At 45.5% G+C, this 25,808-nt stretch overlaps 2 protein-coding genes across 2 annotated transcripts in view; one reads left to right on the top strand and one right to left on the bottom strand.

Annotated features, from left to right (window-relative positions):
- Positions 1–1,279, bottom strand: part of LOC119396358 (protein prickle) — a 463,939-nt gene extending 462,660 nt beyond the window's left edge. Inside the window, exon 1 of the mRNA XM_037663552.2 lies at positions 907–1,279. The gene's annotated coding sequence lies outside the window, so the exon portion shown is untranslated. The remainder of the gene's footprint in view (positions 1–906) is intronic.
- Positions 1,280–4,412: 3,133 nt separating this feature from the next.
- LOC119396357 (UDP-xylose and UDP-N-acetylglucosamine transporter) lies at positions 4,413–25,763 on the top strand. Its single transcript, XM_037663549.2, has 11 exons — positions 4,413–4,671; positions 5,102–5,189; positions 6,363–6,476; positions 7,043–7,145; positions 10,261–10,310; positions 12,011–12,095; positions 12,357–12,414; positions 19,532–19,641; positions 21,036–21,111; positions 22,491–22,563; positions 25,126–25,763. Exons 2-11 carry the CDS (start codon positions 5,107–5,109, stop codon positions 25,361–25,363), a joined length of 990 nt encoding a protein of 329 aa, XP_037519477.1. The 5' UTR covers positions 4,413–4,671; positions 5,102–5,106; the 3' UTR covers positions 25,364–25,763.
- Positions 25,764–25,808: the final 45 nt, after the last annotated feature.

Here is a 25,808-nt window from a genome sequence, read left to right as displayed (position 1 = left end):
GACACCCTTTCACCTTACATAAGTGTAATTCCCGGTAGGGTTGGCTGTTTATCAGACCTAAAGTTTGCATCAAGCAAATCTGGGGAAATGGTGCTTAAAGTTCATTGCCTACACTTTTACAATATACTTCTGAACATCGAACACCGGTATTAACTTCGCACCAAGCGACATATAACCAAAACGTAGGATAACGGAGTTGGGTTGATGAAATAAACCTTCAACTATCTCAGGAAATCGAATATACGGCATGAAATAGCGCAAACACTATTTCGTCTATAACACCTTGTCCTAGGGTCAATTCTCTCAGTTTCGAAAGCGAACTTTCATCATTAAAACGCTTGAGGTACACAGTTACGCGAAAAATCGCAGCAGGTGGCATTCGTGATCAGGTGGGATATCTCACTGATTTTGGGCCAACATCATACCGTAATGCATTTCATAACCTACGCGAAGATCATCGCATCGTGTCGTGGCGAATAACGTCTCAGCGCCTATGCGCGGCTCTCCACAACTGGTGACTAGACTGCGCGGACTTTACTTGTATTGGTAACCAAACTAAAAGAAATGATGGTTTCGAGGCTGACAGAGACACTTCTTAGCCGAGATGTCCTTTCTATGCATACGGTTGTCACACTTTAGATCGCGGTCCAGTCCCGATCATGATCGGATTTCTCTACTGCGATGGGCTCCCTTCCGCATCTCGCGCAAATAAACGAATCGCGATTAAGAAACTTGATCCCGGTCGGGTTCGATAGCCATCCAAAGTGCTCCGTGCGACAGCCGCACTGCGCTCGAATCATTGGCTTGGTGGACCCTCGAACGAAGTCCGCCGGCGCCGTCCGGAGAAAATCGTCCCGCATGCGGACAACAAACTTCCGTTGCAAAAGTAAACACCGTGCAACTCACCGCATATCTTGGTCATGTCAATGAAGTCGAGGAGCCGGGCAGCCGCGCACGGAACAAACCAACCTTGGCCCGGAGGCAAGGAAGTGGTGCGCGCACACCCCCCCTCCGCGGCGACGAGCAACACACAACACGCGAGCACGCCGCCGTAGCTCCACAAAAACGAATTCGGCACAACACAAAAGTATAGCTGCAGATGAGGACAGCGGGCACCGAAGTGACGACGCTCGATGCGGTAATCCAGTGGCAAAGTGCGATGGTCAACCCCCGAAGCACACGTTCAAAACGACCACTACCAGTGCAGACACATGCACTGACGCCCGACGCTGCAGGACGTATCCATTGGGAACCTCAGCTGAGTCAGAACTTTGTGCGGCCCGCTTCTCTCTCGCCACCACGACGCGAGGGAGGAGGTCGTCGCGTCACGTGAACGACTTCAAAAACCTGTCTAGCGCACGCGCTGCCATCTACCAAACGCCGGCTGAACTTCATTGCGTTTCGGTTTCGTTACTGATTCTTTTTCACAGAATTTGTTTCTTAAATAATAATGGCGTCTATGACGTTTAGTAAAGCACAAAAGCATAGCCTTTGAGATTGACAACTACCAAAGCGAGAAAACCATCGCCGAGATATGCTTATCTCTAACTACGCAACAAACTTTTATTGCCAAAACTTATCTTAACCACAACATTGTTGCGTAGATAAGCTTTACCTTTAAACAACACCAAAACATCTAGCCACTTCAGAAGTTTTGAACGCGTTAATCCAAGTCAAGCCAACGGCAAATCCGGCGATATTCGAAAGTTTGTTTGTGGTTGCATTTGTTGAGTGCCCTTCGGTCTGTTCCAGTGCTGTTTCACCCTGGCGACCATGCTAAAGCGAACAGCGACCGCTTTTCTTCACAAACGCTGCCTGCCCTTGATCCACAACGACGGCACGCAACGCCTCGGATTTTGCACTTACGGGCCGGACGCCTCCCAGCCTTTCGATGCCACGCAAGACGTGCCGGTCACTTTCGACGAAGAAAACCTCAAGTTCATCGTGTGTCCGGTGACTAAAAAGCCTCTTCGATACGACAGCGCGAGAAACGTGCTTGTGTCCGACGAACTTGGCAAGGCTTTTCCCATACAAAACGGTATTCCGAACTTGCTTCCCGACAGCGCAAAACCACTCGACGAGATATAATCGACGGAAGCAGTCCCGTTAGTAGAATGCACGAACTTCACGATAACTATGTATTTTGTAACGCGCTTATTCATATATTGGATAAATTGTTACTTTCCCGTTATTTATCTCCGGCTCTTGTTGATTTTTACGTGTGCAACAATGATGGCGAAAGTTCGGTGGATTTTGCAAGCGCGCTGCTTCGCTCCACTATATTGTCACGTGGTTGTGACGGTGAAAAAAGCGACCGCAGCCGGTTAAGATGAAACTCTTTATTGGGCGAAATTGCGTCGTGAAAAAGAATGACGCTCAAAGTGCAACGATATCGGCGCACACAGTCGTCGAATAATCAGATAATCGACGGAACGCGTCGTCTTTTATACATTAGTGAGCAAACCTTCCGGCGCAATCGCTGGTGCTCGCGAAAGCTCCCGAATAAACAGAACAATCGCGAAGCATCCCGAACATAGCGGCGCGACCTGCGCCGAACGGTGGAGTCAGGTCGTGGGTGGAGTCATATCGCATCAAAATAAAGAAGGGCGCGTGGCAATATATTAGAAAATGAGACTCGTACAGCCAGGTGCGAGTGTCATATTAACAGCTACGCGTTGCAGACTGATATGGCTCCGCATGTGACACATACAAACTCAGTTTAATTCACTCTGCCTTGTAAGCATCACATGCGGAGCCATCACTCAGCAACGCGAAGATATGAACTTGACACACGTAGCGGCAGCTATGAGACTCCTACGGAGCTCTACTGGAATAGGCGGAGGATCGCAGAGACGACATATTAGAATAGGCAAATGAAAACAAGCCCGTCATATTCGCTCTGAATAAAGGTTGAGACGTTGATGGCATGTGCGTCAGTGGTCATGTAAGAGCCGTGTACGCGGGGTCAATGTTGGTTTTCTTTGTGGTCTGTTCATGATGACTTGCAGCAAGACGTAGATGCTGCTTTGCCGACACGCGACTACACCGTCCATTGGCATTTGCGCGACTCGGGCACCCCCTTGCTTCACTGAGTATCAATTAAATAAGCAGCACTGGTAACGCCAGAGAACACCTATGTAACACTCAGTAAATATGCCAATTACCCCCACCAGCCTAACACACCTCACTCATCCTCTCACGCGAAGAGAGCCAAGTGTATCACTCCCGCGACCCCGAATGTCACCCTAGATCACCGAATGTTACCGTGAATCGCTTTGCGAAAGTCGACAAGGCCTTTGAGTGCGTCTGCACGACCGTACAAAACGCCTTTAAATGTGGCTTCTCTGCAATAACGTTCCTGTTGAGGGAAAGCCCGCTCCTGCCAGAATGTGCGAATTGGCACATTGGTGTGCATTCATATTTCCGTGTTGGAATTAAACGGCGCAGCCGTGGGACAAGTATATTGGTTGTATATCTGTTTTGTTTCTCTTTCATTTAGTTTCTTTTGGTGTGAGAAGGTGGCTGACAGTCGCGCGTGCGCGTATGTTGGTTTCACAGACACACACACGTGTGTGGGTGTGCAGATATGTAAATGCACGGCAGTTGCGTTCTTCCACGTTCGTTTTGGTTTCGCCGGAAATTGTCGGTCCGATTCCATCACTTTGCAAAAAATACCAGAGGTCGTTTTTTTTTCTTTCTTTTTTTTGAAATTTTAAAGCGGCAGTACCTAGGCTCTTCGCAAAAAGGCCTCCAATTTTCCAATTTGCCCCGACCGCCTGTCTCTCGCAATTCAACAGTTTTTCTAATTTCTACAACTATTTACGTAATTCATGTCTCTAATATCTGCCGATGCAGAAAAAGTTGTTATGAAGGCAGCGAGTGTGTATCACATTTGGTTATTTTTGAGAATTTTCTGACACATTTCTTGAAGCACTCTCCTCGAAAAAAAAAAAAAAAAAAAAGAAGTTAGTTATGTCCACGCGTTCGAGATATTTTTTCTAGGTGGCTTTGGCTGTGCAGGGCCGGTGCAAAGGATAGTGTCATGTAGCCTCTGCGAATGCTGACCGTCATAGCGTGCCACGCGCTGCATGCAAAAAATTGAGGGAACTATTAGGGCATGCAGAACAGACGAACGGGCCAATTTTGCTTACAACGTTCTAAAGCGAAACAAGGTTTGCAAACCGTTGCGAGGAAAACAGGCTGTTATCAGTACTTGCTTGCGAGGTTCCATCCCTAACCTGCCTGTTTGAGGTATATAAAGCGTAAAAAAAAAATGGAATATTTTAGAGTACAGTACCTGGGCAAGATCTCCATTGTAAGCCGCGGCGTTAGCATAGCACTGGCTACGTCAAAGTTGGTCGCGTGAAGGGAGGTGTCCAGCAACGCTGTGCACAATTTTTTTTTGTTTATTTTTGTGTGGCGTGGGTTGCTGGCTCGCTGGTTCCCATTCATTTAAGGTGCTATTAAGTGTCTGCAGTTCGTGGAGAGCCCTCAGCCTACACAGATGCGGTGATGATGACACGTATACATAACGAACAATGAAGCATGTGGTGCTAGATCGGACAGTTTAATGAGTGCATTGAGCTCGCGCGGGAAGTGATGTCTGCAAGTTTCGGAGGGATCCACACATCCGCAGTTTACGGTTAATAACTGTTGTCGTCTACTCTAACGGTATGTGATCTTTGCAGTAGTTTACTACAATGTTACTTTCCCTTCCTGTAGTTTTTAAGTGAACCATATTATATTTTTCTTGCGTAGTTGTGGCTCTTTATTCACGCGCTCGCTAATCTATGCAAAGGTTGACGTGGCTAAGTTGTGTGTCCAGCTGAATGTATTGTACTTTTCTTCCAATAAAAAAACTAAGACAGTGTTCTCTTTCTACGCGTAGTTGCCACGCAATCCTCGTCCCTCCACGTGCCACAAAATTTGCCTTCGAGAGAGAGTGAGAAGTTTAATTGAGGAAAAGCGGAAAGGTTACGGCACGTTTGTCCGGTTTTCCTGACCCGTGCACGCTCCTAGTGATCACTAAATGGAAACTGACGATTTGCCGCCTAAACGCTCTAAAAGCCTCTTGTTACACCTCTTTTTGTTTCTTTTACAGTTGCCATGGCGATTCACGTTATAGTGGCGACAGTTTTCGTTTTCTTGGGATGTTGCACAAACGTCTTCTTCCTCGAACTGTTGGTCAAGTGAGTGTGTCGCCTTTGTTTATTTCTGTTGTATTAATCATGTTTTTCAACTTCGATTGGCTGCATTGTTGCAGCGCTGATCTTCGCTGGTCTTCCACTTTCTCTAGAAACGTTTCCCAAGCGGTGTTTTGGCAAAGGAGACAAGTGTTTATGTTGTATGCTGGTCATACATTCGCCACCTTTTGATGTAGGCGAGCCAGTGAACTACACAGGGCACAGGCGTGTGTGTTTGTGTGTGTGCGCGCTCATGTATGTATGACAAAGAGAGATGTGTCTGTGATTGAGAGAGTGCCTGAGCAAATTAATACGAGTGAGGAACCAGCACTTCTAGAGTAAGCAAACGGCACTACACCCGTCTGCCAATAAGCTTAATAAACGTTCGATTTACTATCCCTTGAATTACAAGGACTTCTGTCCTCCAAGATCTGAGCTACACGGAGAAGTCCGTTAGGAAATCTTCTCAGAGTTCAGTTTAGTTTGTCCTTTTTTCTCTATTGCTACCAGTATGTGCGACTTCACTTGAAAGGCTATTATAAGTATGCAACAGGTGACAGCGAGCACCTTGTTATTGCAAAACAGACTGTGTCTTGGTCTGTCTATTTAAATGGAAACCAGCAGGCTTGATGCCTTCAGGTAGTATGTGAGGGCTTGTTGGTCAGCTGCCAGCTGCTAAAAATATCATACTATGTGATGCCAGCTGGCAAAAAAAGAGTGTTCCATGCTCGCCGTCATGACAACGAGCGGCGCTGACTAACACTCCCAGGTTTCCATGCAAAGAAATACTTGATAAAGTGTACAGGAAGACGACTGCCACTGTAGCTCAATTCTGTAGAGCATCGGATGCGTTATCTGAAGGTTGCAGGTCTGGTCCCTGCCGGCGGCAAGTTGTCTTTCCGTCCACTTTAGTTTCTTCACATTTATGTCATGATTACTACAATACAGTTTAAAGACTACAAATGACGTTCCCTATACCTTCTTTGGCCTGATTGTCTGTTGGCTTTCATTATGGTAGTGTCAAACAAAGAAAAATGAGCCCTTAAAATTCCCCTTCCTTAGGTCTGTTTACTTTCATTTGACCTTAACACGTAAAAACAAGAAAATGGGTGTTTCCTCTGAAGCAGAGGCTGCCACTTCAGAGCTTGCTTCATGTCATGCTTGCTTCTTCTTTTGCAGAGAGCATCCAGGATGCACCAATTTGATCACATTTTCACAATTTCTCTTCATCGCCATAGAAGGATTCGTATTTACGACAAAATTTGGCAAGAGGCGCCCCGTCATTCCACTCAAGTTAGTTTGTGATCAGTCTTTTTTCATCTCTTTTTTTTTTCCTATTTTGACCACACAAGGTGTGCATAATGCTGATGGCAGAAAATTTTGTTGGGAAATTTTGAGCACCAATTAACGAGGGCTTTTAGTGAGAATGCTTTTGTACTTCTCGCTACTGGCTGTTGTAGAAGACTTGCAAAGCGGGAGTGTAGTACGACAGTTTTGCAGACATGTTTTTTTTGCTTTGAACGAGCGCAGTAACCTAACACACCACAAAACAAAACTTGAAACACCGGAAAGAACTTGGCTTGGTATAGCTTGTTTTGGCTATCTGCCATGCAAACCACCACCACTGCCAAATAAGTTCACAATAAACAGTGTTCTGTTATAACTAACAACTCTCTGCTTTTACCATTACCTGCTTAATCAGCCACATGTGCTCTCACCTAGATATACGTACCTTGCCACACAAATGCAGATGGCGATGCATAGTGACGGTAATCATAATGCAAGATGGTGGTGTGTGTCGATACTTCTTTTGCAGCAGATATCTCAAACGGAATGTGTTTTCTTCGTTTCTCTTGCAGACATTACGTCACGTTGGTCGTCATGTGTTTCTTGGTCAGCGTTTCTAACAATCATGCCCTTTCATATGACATCTCAATGCCCCTGCACATGATCTTCAAATCTGTGAGTCTTTACGAGTCGAACGTACAACTTTGCGCTTAGCTTTTACTAATTGTTACTGTTATTATTATTTTTTAAAATGACTGCCTTGAGATATAGCAGATAAATCTGTAAAAATAAATCCAACCTTTTATCATGTAAGGATTCCAGTGAGGTTCTATAGACCTCGTGAGCTGGTATGGTGGCGCTACTGCTCTCGCCCTCTATCGGGCTAGCGGCGCACTGTTAGGATTGTCGCCTACGGGCCCGACTGCATGTTTCAAGGCGGCGGCTACGGTTGCGGCGGCCGCTGTTCTCCAAGAACGGCCGCCGTAGTCCTTTTTTTTTTTCTGTCTGCGTGTGTAAATACGCTGTGCTAACTTATCTTTATTTATGTTTTTCTTCGTGTCTGAAAAACCTCTCAAACTACAGCCGTTTAAAGCTGCCGAAAAACCAGCATGCAGCGACTCTTGTTAACGTAAGCATTCAAAAAAACTTCGTCCCCTATTCGCCTCAAGCCATTCGAGGAAGACAGGCCCCTCTCAGTCATTCTTTTCACTGAAAACCGAACTGCGAGCCCTACCAACAAAAAAAAAAGAAGAAAAAGCCGACAAAAGACAGCTGTTTGCGCCGGAAACAAGCTCTTTTCCGTCTCTTGGACACCACGCGGCGAACAGTAGACCACCCCCACCCCCCCACCCACACACACACACAAACACACTCACAACGCACGCACACACAGAGGCGAGCGAGCGCACACACTTCACAGACAGTGAGACTGCAAGCAAGCGCCCATCAGTTCGTCTGGTTGTCGTCTGCTAGGAAAGCGCATCGCCAGCCACGGCCGCCAGCCCGCGCGTGAACGTGAGGACAAGACGCGACGATCGTCTGTTGTTCTGCGGTTTCCGTAGGATTGAAATTGCAATAACGTGTGTTTCAAAAGGAGTTCTTGGTCGCTTGGTACGAAGTTGCACGCGAGTGGTCAGTGTGTGGTCTGAAAGAAGAATTGATGTGCGCGATGGAATCTTCCGACATTATTGGGAAATGCAGAGTGCAATCGAAAACCGAGGACTATGCCAAACGAGTGTAGGTGAGCTTTTGATTTTTCAGTGCTCTACGTGTGCTGAGCCATACCGAACTGTTTTCGTTCTCAGCGAAGAGGACGCGGCAAATTTGTGTCTGATTCCGCACTGGCTACCCCTGCTCGCCGCTCTGGCTGGCAAGAAATCACGCGTGAGAGCAGGAGACGCAGACAGGCCCATTGCCCCTCTAGGTGGCCGTTGTCAGCCTGCTATCTTCCTATTTCTTTGTGACCTTGTAAACTTGTGTATACATTTAAAGTAAATAATAAAAGGCGAAAAAAAAACGCACGAAAGTGGGGACACTTATGTACGGAATTCGAGGCGTTTCTTACGCAGCCCCGCACAGCTGCGGTAGAGTTGTCTTTCATTTTCATCCGACTTCTGAGGTAACCCGCAGAATTTTAAAGCTAGTTGCTTCCGAACGGTGTTCTTACAGCTCTTGTGCCAGCCATGCACGCAGAAGTACGAAAAAGTACCGGACTACTGCGACGTTTTTACGTCCTTTCGGCGAGGAGCCCTGCGTTTCTACCGTGACTGTGCGCCCGGGAGCAACAAACGACAATCCCAACTTTTCAGCCGCGGGCGTCAGGTGGCGCTGCCTGTTCGGTTCAAAGCTGCAGCGCACTAGGCCTATAATGACTCCCATCTTGAATCAACGTCCCGAAGTTGGCATTATCAGTGCATGCAGCTTTGCAGGGATGACAGGTTTGTTCTTCAGCATAGAATGTAGTATTGAAATTAGTCAGCATCCATCTAACAAATGCCACACCAAGTGGAAATGATGAGGATAATGAAGGAGCAACATCACATTCCCTGTTGCTGTTTCATCCTTCTGATGAGTGCATTTTTGGCAAATCAGTTCTGTTCTGTGGAAGCCCGCAAGACGGAAGAAGAGTTCATGAAAGGGGAACGTTGTCATCCAGATTTTCGTAGCACAAAGCTACAGAGGAAACCCTTTTGAATTTCCCGGAAAAAAACCTTTGCAGTTTAAGTTTATGCAGATTTTACTGGCACAGCAGTTTATGCTGTAGCCATTAACTGTCTCTTCACCTTAATCACGAACTGAAATTCTGGCTTTCACTGGCAGCGTTACATCTTCCTGTTGTCAGAATGTCTGTGTCAAACATCACCGCTTGTCACACAAGCCTGGAGCACTTGCAGCTGCACTGCTGCCCGATCATGCAGTTTACTAAAATCCTGAAATGTTTCAAAATAGCGAAATAGTTTAGAATATGGCTATTCACTTTTGCATTTGCAGAACTTAATAATTGTTTTGTCATTGTTTCTGGAATGCCTTTTCGTTCCTTAAAGACAGTGTCTTACTGGGAAAGAGAAGACATTGTTTTCGTACAATATAATATTAATGAGAACTAACAGACAATAACGCCAAGGAAAGTACAGGGGGTGTTATCTGTAGTATTTAGAATGTAAATGTGAAGAAAGTAAAGTGGACGAAAAGATGACTTGCCGCCGGCAGGGACCGAACCTGCGACCTTCGAAGGTCGCAGGTTCGGTCCCTGCCGGCGGCAAGTCATCTTTTCGTCCACTTTACTTTCTTCACATTTACATTCTAAATACTACAGATAACACCCCCTGTATTTTCCTTGGCGTTATTGTCTGTTAGTTCTCATTAATATTGTGTCTAACAAAGATAAACGAGCCCTTGAAAAATCATAGCTTTCCTTCGTACAATATAATGTGTGATATATATCGTGCCCAATTAGTCTTCATATGTCTTCGTAATGCCTTCGTATCATAAAAAGTCACAATGTGTGATGCAATAAGGTATGATGTACATCATACCCTATCAATCATATCATGATGTATGTATGACGATATGAAGACATTGTCTCACTTTCTGTAATTGGGTACGATGTCCTGAACACTGATGATACATTATGATTAAATTAATCTTGTCTCGAATAGAGGCACTCCATAGTCAGCTGCTGTATTTTCTCATGTACTGCCAGCACTGGCTGGCATAGCAGCAACATTGTCTTCATTGGACCTTAATTCAGTGATTGAGTTGTCTACCAGTTTTCTTTTATTAATTGCAGGGATCACTTATCGCAAACATGGTACTAGCCATCATTCTACAGAAAAGGAGGTTAGTATGTAAACATGTTTATTACATTCTTTTCATAGTAATTCTTCAGGTAGTCATGTGGTACATGTTATGCATACTAGCCTGCAGGGTATTATCTGTAGGATGGAATCAAAAATGAAATCTTTCAAATTTTATTAGAATTAATAAACTTCAAGCTTCAAAAAAGGATCCGTCGTATGTGTCTACAGATATTGTTTAGATGCGCTGTCTGTGCATTGTTTACTTTTGCAGTTAGCCTTCTAATAACTTAAAGGGGTCATGAACCACTTTTCCATGTAATGATCTAATGGCCTCAGTATCGGAGTGTACTGCCTCCCGAATCGATTGCCGCAAAAATTTCTCGAATCCGTCAAGAATCAGCGGAGTTACGGGGGTTTGGCGCACGCTCCCAGCGCTTTCTCTCTTTTCTCGTGCCGGCGAGCGCACTGGAAGCTAGACAGGGAGGGATGGCATGGGGGAAAGAAGTTACGCCAGCGCGCGTCATGAAACGCGATCGCTCTCCCGCTGTGATTCGCTCGCGCGAGTGCGGCTACCGTGTACTGAGGAGTGCGGCGCCGGCAAGTAGCGGCACCCCGCGGCAAGAAGCGCATCTGATCCGAACGCCGCTCTCGATTTACGTCGGCTATCGGCCAATAAGCATGCTATGTCTCTTGCTACGTACAGCGGACAGACGCCCCGCCCACCGACGAGAGTGAGAACCGGCCTCTGTTTGAAAAGAGGGTGCCTGGGGAAACGGCAACTTCGCGCTCTGCTTGTGGCCATTACGCGGCGCGCACGACTGTAATATTTGGCAGAGCAGTTCATAGCCGTGTCAGCTTTCCGCAGGATGTGTTTTTTCAATCAGCCCAAGGGGTGCTTCATGACCCCTTTAAGACAATTTGTATGTCTGTATATGAGCAAAGGGGTGTGGAGACGCATTCTATGAACAAGAAGTATATATGAACAAAATGCATCTGTGTGCTACACAGTATTTCAATTCAATCACATTTTTTATTTTTGCCTTGTAATGTTGTCACTTACATGTTTTCTATGCATATAATCATACCGCATGCCTGCTGCCCACTTTTATGCACTATGAGTGCAGCTTGTTGTGGGGATTGTGAAAGCATAACTGCGACATAAACTTATGCGATCAAAATTGTCATTACCTGCACAGCTGGATGTATGTAAAAAGCGCTGACACACAGACTGGCTGTCTGTTCCTGCGCTTTCTTCACTATGTGTCATTTCTAATGACACTCCTTGTGAGTGATAGGAGGGTGTGGCTATGACATCAGAGAGTCCTCAAGAGAGGACGTGACAGTGATTGGTTGCTGAAAGCGTGATGCCTTAGGGTGAGGGGTAGGGCACGATGCCGATTCTTTAGTGCAAGCAGTGATGTCGTCAGGTCATAGTGGCTGCATAGGGACGGCACTGGAGTAGCGTGATGCGCTTTCTGACCCGCAACCACTGGAGTGGTTAGACGAACTTACAAAGCTTACAAAATGAACTTACCATGCTTACGAAGATAGCATCACACGTGGAGGATGCGCAATTTTAAAATCTTCCAGAAGTTGCCAGAGCCTTCATTTTTTTTTAGCAACTCTACACGCAGCTCCTCCTAAATTCATTAAAGAAAGAAAAAGGGAATGTGAAGATTGTGTTTCTAAAATGCCATTAGAGATGCTGGTATTCAGTAAAAATGTCTTCTTTGACTGCAGGTACCCACTCTTCAAGCACCTTGCTGTGTATATGATAACTCTTGGCATTGTGATATGCACCATAGCTTCAGTGGGTGGTGGCAAGGTGAGCACTACCTGAACTTGTATGCTGGTTACAGCTGTAGCTTTTTACCAGAAATGGAAATCAGCATGACAGAGCAATCTTGAGATGTTCTGCGTATTACATACATGCAGAGAAAGCTTTAGCCAGTGCAGTGATTCTAGATGTAGAAGTACCGTTCAGATGCTACACAGGATGTTACGACGTTGCGTATGAAACGTTGCACAATTCTACTGTTAGAGCGTACAGAGTTTCTTGACATGTTTTTCTTCTTGTCTTATACAGGCAAAGGAAGCGGGGACTGCCAAGACGGAAGACGGCAGTGTTTACACCAAGTGTGTTGGTAAGCGATGCATTTGACATATATTCACGTATACACAAATGCTGCAAAGCCGATAATGTAACTGGGATGCACCTGTACTAGGTACACCACTGGAGGTTTCTCATATTTTAGAATTGTCTCAGTTATCTTGCTGTACAACGCTGTTCTTGCATTTTACGTACACGTAGTCATCTGTTTACAGTCTTTCATTTCATTAACTGATGCATAAGAATGCAAGAGAAGTTCATTTTGATTTGGGGTGCTACTTATCTGCATGCTTGCCAATTTCTTTGTACTTGTGCTTGACCCTGCAGAACTGCCCATGTGCTACTGGTATCTACGGAGCATTGCGTAAATTGGAGCACCGGGCATATATGTCTGTTTTACCTAAACTTCCGAATGATTTGTGCTTGAGTTTTGCAGTAGGTTCTGTTTAGAACCATGTACGTAACCATTACTTGCCTGTTTCGTTCACAACAAAGCAGAAGCGCATGTTATTTGCAGCAACGCAATTCATAAGGATGTTGACTTCACTGCAACTGTGTTCCCCGCAGGGGCGTCTGCGCAAGCAGGCGTTTGGTGTGTAGCGACACCACGGACCCGAGCTAACGGGGGGTTTCGATCCCTCCCACGCCTCGCCGTGCGTGGCTTTGCCGTGTCCGGGGAAAAGGGGATCCTGGGGGTTGAGCCGACGCCGGGTGATTGGACCTTTAAGGCCCCCCGGCAGAGGCAACACACCCCTTTGGCCCCGGCTTCACGTAGACGGCACCCCTGGGCTGACCCACCCAGGGGAAATCGGCAGTCGCCTTTTCCTGTCTCTCTCTCTCCCCTCATCTTCGTCTTTCTCTCTCACTTTAAATCTTTCCTGTCTACTCCTCCCTTCTGCTTACATCCGATTTTTCCTGGCGGCAAGGGTTAACCTTGTGTAGTTACTCTCGCTTGAGTAGTTATATTAGGTTATAGCGGCACTGTACGGCTGGCGTCTGTAGCCTTATACATCTAAGCGCTTCAGCGTCCCCTAGTTGGACTCCATGGTGGGTGGCCGCCATTGCTGCCGAAACAAACAAAACTATCATGGGAACACCCTCATTTCCCCGCCTACTTGATCGTCTCCCTCAGAAGAGGGTACGCACCGAAGAACTAACAAGTTTCAACCGACCGAGAACCTCCTATCCGAAATTTCACGTAATCCATAGTGAAGCTACAGACAAACAAGCTAGATCGATCTCCCCATTTGTTGTGGCAAAGTCTCTGACCGAAGTCTTTGGGCCAGGCTACAAGGTAACTAAGATGGCTAGCGGTGACCTTCTGCTTGAGCTCCCTGAAAAGCACCACTACGACAAACTTGGTGGTCTAGCAACCTTTGGCAACATCCCAATATCTGTTTCACCTCACCGATCAATGAATACCACACGCGGAGTCGTCTCAGAAGTAGATCTTGAATTATCGGAACAAAAACTTCTAGAAGGGTGGAAAGACCAAAATGTCACCGATGTGAAGCGAATCATAATCAGACGCGACAACAAAGAAATAGCGACGAAGCATCTCATACTAACCTTCGAATCCAGCGATCTACCACAAACCATTGAAACAGGATACATCAAACTAGCCGTCCGCCCGTACATCCCAAATCCGAGGCGATGCTTCAAATGCCAGCGATTCGGCCATGGTTCGCAGAGCTGCCGTGGTCAAGAAACTTGCGCAAGATGTGGAGGCCAAGGCCATCCCTCTGAAAACTGTACAAGCACACCCCACTGCGTCAATTGTGACGGCGATCATGCAGCCTACTCGCGATCCTGTCCAAACTGGAAAAGAGAGAAAGACATAATCACCCTCAAGGTAAAAGAAAACATTTCTTTCCGTGAAGCCCGTAAGAGGTGCTCACCTTTTCACACCACACCTTACGCTGATGCGGCGCGCCGGGGGGCCGCGTCGCATCGGCTGCCGCCACTCCTTCGGTCTGCGCAGAGCGACTCGTCGGCTGTGGCACCTGCCCCCAAGGCAGCAGTAGTTAAGTCTACACCGCCAACTCGCGAACAGGGACCGGCGACTCCAGGGCCGTCGGGTCTCAAGGCCTCGTCTCACCAGGCGACGCCCGAAACTCGAGCCACTAGCCCGACCGTGCGGGCATCCAGTGCCTCCGAAGAGGCAATGGACACGGTATCGGCACCACTGGTGCCGAAACACCGGCGCAGTTCTCTGGACCGCGCCAAGAAAACAAAAAAGCCAATTACGGGGCCGGACGACCGTCCTGCCTCCTGAAACAGTATTTCACTTGAACACTCCACAGTTCCTTATTGTGCACACAGCACCGTTGTATGATTAATATGCACACACAAATATTACAGTGGAACATCCGAGGCCTTCTTCGAAACCTCGACGACATTCAAGAACTCCTTCACGAACTCAATCCAAAAGTGCTGTGTGTGCAAGAAACACATTTAAAACCACAACACACAAACTTTCTACGAAACTACCTAATTTTTCGAAAGGACCGAGATGATGCCACGGTATCATCCGGCGGTGTAGCCATTATAGTCAACCAATCAGTAGCATGTACACATCTATCACTACAGACGTCCCTGGAAGCAGTGGCTGTTCGAGCAGTTCTAGATAAACTCATCACCATTTGCTCTCTATACATACCGCCACAATACCACCTACAAAAACAAGAATTTCAGTCTTTAATAAATGACCTCCCAGAACCTTACCTGGTCCTTGGGGACTTTAATGCACATAGCAGTCTATGGGGTGACTCTCGCTGCGATGCGCGAGGTCGTCTGATTGAACAGTTCCTCTTCACGTCCGGTGCGTGTCTGTTGAATCAGAAAGAGCCAACATATTATAACCTCGCCAACAATACCTACTCGTCCATAGATCTCACCATTACATCTCCATCACTTCTACCTCTATTCAAATGGAAAGTTGGTAATAATCCTTATGGAAGCGACCACTTTCCAATAGTTCTGAGCTCACCATTAATGTATGATTGTCCCCCACAGGTTTCCAAATGGCATATTGACAAAGCCGATTGGGAAGAGTTTCGTAAAGTTACTCGCTTAAATTGGACTGATATGTGTGGTTTAAGCATAGATGCAGCCGTAGAGTACTTTACAGCTTTTCTCACGGATGCTGCAACTAAGTGCATCCCACAAACAACTGGACTGCCCGGGAAACGACATGTCCCGTGGTGGAACACTGAGTGTCGAAATGCACGGAAAAAACAAAACAAAGCATGGAGGTTGCTTAGGGACTCTCCGACAGCCGAGAATCTTGACAGTTTCAAGAACATAAAGTCCCAAGGTAGGAGAACGCGCCGACAGGCCAGAAGGGAAAGTTGGCAGAAGTTTTTATCGGGCATTAATTCATATACAAAGGAGGCCAAAGTCTGGAACATGGTTAGCAGGGTAGCAGGCCGACAAGCACATTCACTTCCTCTAGTAAACACACAAGGCGACAGCTTGGAAGACCAGGGGAACTTCCTAGGTGTACACTTCGAACAGGTGTCGAGCTCGTCGCACTATAGTGAAGCTTTCCAAAGATACAAAACAAGAATCGAAAAACAGAAATTAGAGCGCAAGTCCACAAAACACGAAGCATACAATGAACCTTTCTGCATTGCTGAGCTACAAGCATCGCTTAACTGCTGCAATAATTCCGCCCCAGGCTCCGACCGTGTTGTATATGAAATGTTGAAACACCTGCCATCTGAAACTCAAAAAGCCCTCCTCTCACTGTATAATGCTGTTTGGTCTTCCGGCGAGATCCCCTCGGCTTGGAAGGAAGCCATTATTATTCCGATTTTAAAACAGGGCAAGGACCCATCCTCCGTTACGAGCTACAGGCCCATTGCACTAACAAGCTGCCTGTGTAAACTTTTTGAAAAGATGATAAACCGCCGACTTATACATTTCCTCGAAGCAAGCAAATCACTCGACCCATACCAGTGCGGTTTTCGAGAGGGTAGATCTACCTCTGACCACCTTATCCGTATCGAGGCACAAATTCGCGACGCTTTTGTCCACAAGCAATTCTTTCTTTCGGTGTTCCTCGATATGGAAAAGGCTTACGACACCACATGGCGCTTTGGCATACTGCGAGACCTCTCATACTTAGGTGTCCGAGGAAAGATGCTGACCATAATCGAAAGCTATTTGTCCAATCGCACATTCCGTGTTCGAGTGGGTAACGTCTTGTCCAGAATATTTGTCCAGGAAACTGGAGTGCCGCAAGGTGGTGTCCTGAGTTGCACACTTTTTATTATAAAAATGAATTCGCTACGTCTGTACATTCCACGGAACATGTTTTATTGCACATATGTGGACGACGTGCAGATCGGTTATAAGTCGTGCAACCTTTCAATGTGTGAGCGTCAGGTCCAGCTGGGCTTGAACAAGGTCTCTAAATGGGCAGACGAGAATGGGTTTACGCTGAATGCACAAAAAAGCACTTGCGTCCTATTCTCCAGAAAAAGAGGCTTTCATCCCGATCCAGACATTGACCTACATGGTCAGCGTCTGTTGGTAAAAACAGAGCACAAGTTCCTAGGACTAATTCTAGACACAAAACTTACGTTCATACCGCACATTAAGTACATAAAAAACAAGTGCATTAAAACCATGAATATTCTAAAAGTGTTGTCACGCACCACGTGGGGTAGTGACAGGAAGTGCCTGATGAACCTTTATAAAAGCCTTGTACGCACGCGCCTAGATTACGGGGCGATAATCTATCACTCTGCGACACCAAGTGCCTTGAAGATGCTTGACCCAGTCCACCATTTGGGCATTCGTCTTTCTACGGGCGCCTTTCGCACCAGTCCCGTGGAAAGCCTCTACGTCGAATCGGACGAATGGTCGCTACACCTTCAGAGATCTTACCTATCTTTTGTATATTTCCTCAAAGTGAACGCAAACAACGAACACCCCTCACACACTACAATCAATGAGTTGTCTGCTTCTGAACTTTTTCACAACCGTCCCTCGATGAGACAGCCGTACTCACTTCGTGTGAGGGGACTAGCTGAAGAAATTGGTGTGCCACTTCTCGAACACTGTCTAATGGCTCCCGCTGCCTATCTCCCACCGTGGCAGTGGCAGCTTATAGATTGCGATGTTTCTTTCGTCGAAGTTACCAAGCATGCGCCACTTGCACATATCCGTACACACTTCCTCGAATTACAATACAAGTACCCACACCCTGAATTCTTTACAGATGCCTCAAAGTCTAACACTTCTGTGTCATACGCAGCCGTTGGTCCATCCTTTTCCGATTCCGGTATTCTGCACCCTGATTCCAGTATCTTCACGGCAGAGGCTTACGCGATACTTGTGGCAGTTAAACACATAAAGCAATTAAAACTACAAAAGGCAGTGATATACACGGATTCATTAAGCGTAGTGAAAGCTTTAAAAACTATGACAAAACACACAAATCCGGTCCTTGTCTCACTCTATTCTATTTTATGCACGATCTACTCTCTTAAACAACATGTTGTAGTGTGCTGGGTGCCAGGGCACCGCGAGATACAAGGCAACGTGTTGGCGGATCAGCTAGCAGCATCCGCCCACGAAAACAGTCCCAATACGTCTGTAGCTATCCCTCCACTAGACTTAAAACCACTCCTCAAAAGAAAGATCAGGGCCTTTTGGCAGAACACATGGGATAGGAACACACAAAATAAACTGCATGTTATCAAGCCGCAACTAGGTAATTGGACACCAGTATCAAAGTCACGCCACACAGAAGTTACACTCTGCAGACTTAGGATTGGCCACACATACAGTACACATTCGTACCTTCTGTCCGGAGGCGATCCACCTTTGTGCGACTACTGTGGCGATCCCTTAACTGTACTTCACACCCTACTACAATGTACGGAACTAGACGCTCTCAGGAAAAAACATTTTTCATCTACATACCTGCAGTTCCCACTCCATCCTGTTATGCTCATTGGCAGAGAACCCCTTTTTAAATACCAGTCCCTCTTTGAATTTCTGAAAGATCTACGTAATTTCAACGTTATTTTTCCAGGCGCTCCGTAGCGCGGTCTCATGATTGAGGCTGTTGCTGCGGTTTCTATCGAAGCACCTGCCTCCCGGCCTTTGGGGTCAAAGGCCTTGAGGAAGCATCCGTGCTGCTTTCCCGCCTCTCACATGTAGATATCGTGCTCACTCGTCATTCATCCCACACCCATAGATCACACCACTTGTCACTGCCATAATTTTATACTGTATACACATCTTTTACGCTTCTTTACAGCGCGTGATTTTAGGCCTCTATACAGCCACAATACACCCTGTCATCGTAATCATTGGTCATCGCTAACACCACACAAAAGACATGGCGCTCTTTGGCCACCCATGGCCCTTGCGCCACAAAGCCCCACTAATCATCATCTGCAACTGTGTTGCAGCACTATCTGTCAGTCCAAGTGGAAAACAACTACCGTAAAATCCCGAGCAAGCGCCCCCTTCCCCTTTTCCGGAAGTTTGAAATGTGCGCCAATGACCGAGCAAGCCCTCCCCTCCCTCTCCCGCAGTTTTTTTTTTTTTCCAGTCTGTTCTCCATTACAGAATCCTGCAGCGGCGGTTCCTAGGAACCCAAGTTCTGAGAGTCATTAGATATGTGCAGAACTTCTTAGTACTTTTACATTGTAGCGCTTCAAGGTTGCATTCTGAGTTGTCACAAATTGTTTGAACATTTGAGAAGCATCTTTCCCCCCTTGTTACAACACATGAAATGTACACAAGGATTCCCTCTGGTTCTGTAAAAACAGTAAATGCATGTGTATTCAATAAAGCATTTCATTAGAAGCACAGGTGTGCATTCTTCTTAGAGGCTTTTCCGCCGCCATCTTGAATTTTGGTCCGTGACCGAGCAAGGGCCCCCCCTCCAAATCTTGTTTGATTTTCTTTCACTGTGGGGGGGGGGGGCTTGCTCGGGATTTGACTTTACTACTGCTAATGGTAATCTTTTTGCTGTGTTTCCACAGTGAATGTAATTACAGCAATTGCTACCTTGTGTTTCTTTTTGTTTTTATTTTTTTTATAACACACTATGTATTGTCTGTGTTGGTTTTCTGTCATGGCATGTTGCTTGACGAAGATGAAATGCTTACCCTGATTGCCATTTGCAGGCATAGGTCTTCTTTTGTTTGCTCTGCTGCTGTCAGCTCGCATGGGTATTTATCAAGAGACTCTCTACGCCCGCCATGGCAAGCACCCTCGTGAATCTCTCTTCTATGTAGTAAGTTGGAACACAACCTCTACCATTTTCTTGATGGGACTATAAAGAGAAATGTTACGTCAAGTAAATTAAACTTCTGGCGTAACAGAATGGCCACTGTTACCTTGACAGGGGACTTGGAAGGCAAAAATAGATGCTAAAATAAAAAACAAGTGGTTGATCATTATCCAGAGCTTTAAAGGGACACTAAAGAGCAAAACAATTTTTCTTGCATTAGTAAAGTAGTCTTCCACGATACCAAAAACACCACGCTTGCTGCGAGAAGGCGCTTAATAAGCAAGAAAACGCGCAAAAAGAAAATACAGGTGGCGACGCCACTGTGGAATTCCCGGACCATTTGCCATGACGTCACATATTTTTGACGGCGCCTGCTCGGGCCTACGTAGTTCCTAATTGGTTAAATCGAAGTACATTGTCCTCTGAGGGGCCCAGAGACTTTACATAACGAGTTTGTGGAAGTTTCGTCAAGCCAGTGGTGCCAAAATACGTTAAATGCTCTTGGAAATCTTTTACGTCACGAATTACAAAAGTTCGGCGCGAAACTTAAAAATGAAACTTTGAACTTGCTTTTCTCCTGTAATAATAAATCTATGGTGGTGAAATAAACTACACAAGAGTTCTCCGAGCACACTTTATCAATCTAAACCAATTCATTGTTTCTCTTTAGTGTCCCTTTAAGGCACCCCAAGACAGATCTCGTTCAAATGGTCAGAAAGGGGCGCTCACGATATAACAGAAGGAGCAGCCGAGGAATCTGGTCAGTTTTTTTACACGACCTTACCTAGTTCCATGGTTCTCGCCATTTTACTATAATGAATGTTGATCATGTTTGCTTGAAGGACAACACTGTTTTTGTCAGCAGCGGCGGTACTAGCTGCACGACCCAATTTTCCCCTCAACTTTCCCGCCATTTCCTCTCACTGCTGCAGAAGCTAACTGGCGGTTCGGTCAGCACTGAGTTTCTCCAGCTTGTACCCAGAGGGTCTCTGAAGTTTGTCTCTCAGGTTCAGAAAAATTGCAAAAACCATCCGAAAATACCATAAATTTGCCCGTTTGAATGAGGTACAGTACTTATGGATTGAAACACGACATCATTTTTTTAGTGTAATGACTGTTATGAGCAATTGCTTGTGATAACCGCATCACATTTCTGCAAATTTGGCCACTAAAGGTTAATGTTGGCTCTGATGTAAGTGTTCGAGTAGAAATTACGCCAGTATGACACGAACTGTAGACGGTGGAAATGAAAGTATGTGCATTACTTAGCCCTAAATTTTGCATTTCAATTTATGAGTACTGTGCAGTACTCACGCACAATACTCAGTATACAGACTGATGTCCCATGCTTTTACGACCGTGTTTTCAATTTTCTTGAAAAACTTCTTTCTCTGCAGCACGCTCTGCCACTGCCCGGGTTCCTCCTCCTTGTGCCCAACATTTATTCACACGCCGTGCTCTTCAACCAGTCCGGTAAGAAGTGTCAGTTAAATACTGTGCAGTATAATTATGCAGTGAAAACGACTTCTGTAGTGCAAAGCGACAGCCTAGGAATTCTGAGGTGGCCTGTGTATCGAAAGTGTGCCACACTAGCTCCCCCCCCCTTTTTTTTTTCCTGGACCACAAAAGCACAAGAGGAAGAGTTGTCTTGTTGGTTTTCAACAAATGAAGATGCTGTGGCCACACCTGGCACATACAAAGAAACAGCAAACGTATCAACTATTCAATTTATAGGAAACTACCACCCTTTTTATGAGATTGTTCATGATTTTTTATAATGACGTCAAGAAGCTTGGTATTCTCAATTTGCATCCAGTTTAGAACACAGCCTGATTTTGAAAGAATACACATACTGTTATGCCCTGGCAATTTTTTCACAATCTAGTAGTTCCAGAATAGTCATTGTAGGAAGGTGTAGGGACAGAGATGGCAGTTCACTGCACAAATGCATGCATAACACGGATAAGCATTGTGTTATCGTTGGAAAGAGGTTATCTGAACTGAAGGAAAATTTTTTCACTATCCGTTGGAAAATACAAACAGTAAGTTGTGTGTGCAGCCCAGTTAATGCCATTTGCAGAAATATATGTTATGTTGCTCGAAATTTATGACAACCCTCTTGCATGTAATAAGGATATTGGCACCGACCTAATCTTTGAATTGCTGTTCCTTGCTTTACAAGAAGTCACGTTTAGCGATTACCTTACAAATCTTTGTCATACTGTGCGACTGTGCCAAGTGTCCGCCTAATCTGACAAAATAAAATTAAACATTTCGGAGAAAGAGCCTGTCTTTTGAACAAACTTAGCGCCTTTACTGCAGTTTTATGCTGTTTTGTATGCCAGACAGAAACGTTTAAATGCTAAACAGTGAACAGTTTTAATACTTACATTCCTGCTCCTATGTTTGATCTGTTCGAATTCCTAGCCCTACAAAGCTCGACAGTTGTTTCACCAAGTTAGATGCCTCACAAACTTAAGTGTAAGAAAATGAAAAATACCATTGTAGCTTTTCTGCTATGCTGGAGCAAGTTTTCAGTCATGGATGGGTCAGCATACCAATGGCTAATTATTACACCGCTGTTTAATTTTTCATTCAAATAACATTATATCATGTTTCTGGCACTTATGTACTCACCATGGCAAGAAAAATTCATTTTCCTACATGTGGATTGGTGGCAATGAACGATTCAACACAATCTATTCGTCACATATCATGCAGAGCAAACTTCTATGGCAGCTTCAAACGCATGTTTGTGCCAGCATTGTCTGTACTACAACTCCTGCTGACTTTATTCAAAGGCCGTTTTATTGGTCCAGCCTATGCTTCAAACGTGTTAATTTTTTTTCCAGCACCGCTGCCATTCCCCATGTTGGAAATCATACCAAGGTCCTGGATATACCTCCTTCTCAACGTCATCACTCAGTATCCTTTTCAGTCATTTCAAGCGTGCATCTTATGTTGTACAGTCGCGGTCAATTTGAGTTGCAACATGGTGGCTGTAGTTGAAGGGGCCCCAAGCCTAAACGGTTACGCTGGCAAACGTTAAATTGGTTTAGAGAATACCAGTCATTGAAACAGTGTCTACTTCAGCAATTTTTGCTGTGTCGGCACTGCTTTGCAGTGTTGGTGTCACTGTGAGCACAGACATGTTGCGACTCATATTGTGCACAACTGTACAACGTACATTGAAGGCAAACTAGAAGAATTTAGGCACCTAAGAGCAAACCTGGCCTCCCTAGGTATAATAGTTAAGCTGTCAGTGGCGGACAACCACATAAGTTGTGTAGGAGCTTGGGAGGAAGGCGAAAGCCGATGAGAGGGCTGTCAGGCAGTCAAGGGCGGGCACGGTATACACTACGTCACAAGCCCGTTCTTGGAGGCGGGCGGTTTGAATTGCACTAACGGTATGCGGACCTCTAAAGTGTCATTTTCTTTCAAACTGCCTAAGTATTTCCTTGGCATGAAAGAAGCACCATGAGGCTTCTGGAACGCTATTTCAACAGTCCACGTCGGCTTTTAGCGTCCCTTTAGAGAAGTCCTTGATGGAAGTCTAGCATTTCTTTCGCGCTTCTGCCATAACCAGGCCCTGTAGTGGTCCACATCGCCAAACTCATTGATGTAACTCTTCAGCACATCCATCGTAGCAACATTGCAGCATATCAAGCAGGAATGTTGCGAGAACGGCGCGTGAGAAAATTGTATAGCGGTTGGTGTAGTTCTAAATCCTGCGCTGAATGCAGCTTCACTGCTGTGAAACCTGAGGAAGTGCGTAGCACGGGCACCCAGTGATTCCCACTTGTAGAGTTCCCACTGTTCCGTTTACCAAACCGCCGATGACATCAATATTTGAGGTAAGCATGTAGGGTTTCCCCGGCACCAAGTAGAATCTTATCAGTGAGATTCGCAAACTCGGTATGCGGCACGCGTGCTGTTTTTTGCTGCGCTTTGTCGATTTCCTGCTTGTTATGGCAGTTGAGATATATGTCGTCTGCAGCGAATTCCATCAGGTTGTTTTCCCCTTCAGATGTAGCGACGAAAACGCTGGAGAAGCGCCGGTAGGAGTAGCAATCGCGTGCTTGGTGAGCGAGTGGCGCCCTCTCCAGCGCGTCGTGGGTGTCAGCCGCATGTTTTCGAAGCATTTTTAGCGATTTTAATTATTGCAATTACTTCTTGGTTATTTCTGTTAATTATATCATTTTAGACCTCCGTTTATTTTAACCCAGCTTTGAGCGTTGCTAGCCTTATTTTAGGCCTGTATTGACCACTCGATTTTGAGTGTGGTCGCACCACATGAGATTTACGGATGGACAAGCTGGGCCCCTGAAGTGCTAGGCTCTTATAAAGGAATACTGATACGTAGGCAGCTCTAGGTTCCTTGCTGGGACTGGACGCCAGAAATTTTATACGCTGGAAAACGTACAAGTCAGGAATGTATAAGGGGGACTGTACAGTAGTCATTGATGGAATTGAAGCATCGCTTTCTTTTAGTATAACGACTGCTATGAGCAGTTGCTTGAGATAACCACGTCACATTGCTGCAGATGTGACCGCTAAAGGTAATGGCTCAGATATAAGTGTTCTAGTCAAAATTACACCGATATGACACGAACTGTAGACACTTGAAACTAAAGTATGTGCATTACTTAGCACTAAATTTCGTGTTTCAGTCTATGGGTACTGTACCTTGCTTTGCTGTTGTGTCAAAATGAAACTTCGCAAAAGCAGTTGTTACGTGCGTGATCAACAAGCTTGTTTATAGTCTGTGTGTGTAGCCTTTTGCTGAAAAAAAAAATTTTTGGTGTCCTTGTTTCGCAAACACTGCATCATGTAAATTGGAACATCAAAAGGCCTCCCCTTGCAGTTTGAACAGTTGCCTTTTTTTTTTCACTGTACTGCATTTCACACATGGCAGCTATACAAGAAGTTTGTTAGGAAAAATGTACCATGCCACTCATTTCTTGTCAGGTTTCATAGATGCAAAGGTTCTTGTGAGCAGAGCTTGAACCCACGTGCGAGGCATTGCAAACAAAAAAATTCCAACAGGCGCACAACATTTCCAAAAAATGTGCTGAGAAGTGCACAATATAATTTGTTTCAAATAACAGAAAGCTGAGCTAGTTGGTATGTATTCATGTTTTATAAAAAAAATGCGCGTGCGAACACACACAAGAGAGAAGTCGAGACGCAACAAATGCCATTTGTGTTGTCTGGACTTTTCTCTTGTGTCCATGTTTGCACACCCAGTCTTTTAACAGTTTGTTTTGAAATAGCAAACTATCCTCTCTTATGCTCAGTCTAAAAGAGGAACAATTTCACGTATTTGCTGGTAGAAGCGCCGAACCATTTCTTGTCATGAACGCAGCTACTGTACAAGAGGTCTCACTAGTCTCCTTGACATCACGTGCTGTGTATGAAATGGATTATGGAAGCACATTGTTTCATCAAAGCCAAGCACCTTTGACCTTGACAAACTTGCGTTTTCAGATATGTGTGCATACGGTCGGTGTACGTGTTGACAACAGAGTGCTCGTCGCTGACTGTGACACTGGTGATCACGCTGCGCAAGTTCGTCTCGCTGCTCCTGTCGATCTACTACTTCCAGAACCCATTCACACTCATCCACTGGTTTGGCACTGTGCTCGTGTTTGCGGGAACCTTGCTCTTCACGGGCGTGTTGTCGCCGGCACCCACAGTCACGGAGTCGCGTTTGAAAACGCAGTAGGACACCATTGTGCCTTCAGTGTTCATCCCACTGCACTGGGTGTGGCTTTGTCGTTTTCTGCTATGGCGATATCTCAATCTGTACTCTTGTCTAAGCAGACTGTAGTCTCTTTCCACTAGTTCCATGCAGTACAGCAAAAGCTACATTTTGTTTTAGCCAATTTGGAACAAGAGCCGACTACTGGAGAGAAGAGTGCTTGCACTAATCCTAGTTTGATCCTTCTATTAGCATCGCAGTGCACAGAAGTGGATTAGCGATGAATGGACCAGTCCTTCTGATTGGCTAAATATTCTCTCTGTTTGGAGTTGATGAGGTGAGGTGCATTATGTTGCGTCAAGTCAAGGCAAGCTGTTAGAATATATCCTTGATGCCTTGGTAAGAGGAAAACAGGTATAAAAAGCTTTTCACTCATGCCTCATGTGGAAGTTGCACTTAGTGGTCTATT

This window comes from Rhipicephalus sanguineus, chromosome 6 (genome assembly GCF_013339695.2).
Source record: "Rhipicephalus sanguineus isolate Rsan-2018 chromosome 6, BIME_Rsan_1.4, whole genome shotgun sequence".
Lineage (NCBI taxonomy): Eukaryota > Metazoa > Arthropoda > Arachnida > Ixodida > Ixodidae > Rhipicephalus > Rhipicephalus sanguineus.
The sequence above is the reverse complement of the archived record's forward strand: the minus strand, read 5'-3'. Positions and strand labels throughout refer to the sequence as shown.

Bases quoted from the DNA above. Each gene is read 5' to 3' on its own strand.
- LOC119396357 (XM_037663549.2), top strand. From the start codon at position 5,107: ATGGCGATTCACGTTATAGTGGCGACAGTTTTCGTTTTCTTGGGATGT. The intron at 6,477-7,042 runs GTTAGTTTGTGA...TTTCTCTTGCAG, and splicing joins CGCCCCGTCATTCCACTCAA to ACATTACGTCACGTTGGTCG. The intron at 10,311-12,010 runs GTTAGTATGTAA...CTTTGACTGCAG, and splicing joins ATCATTCTACAGAAAAGGAG to GTACCCACTCTTCAAGCACC.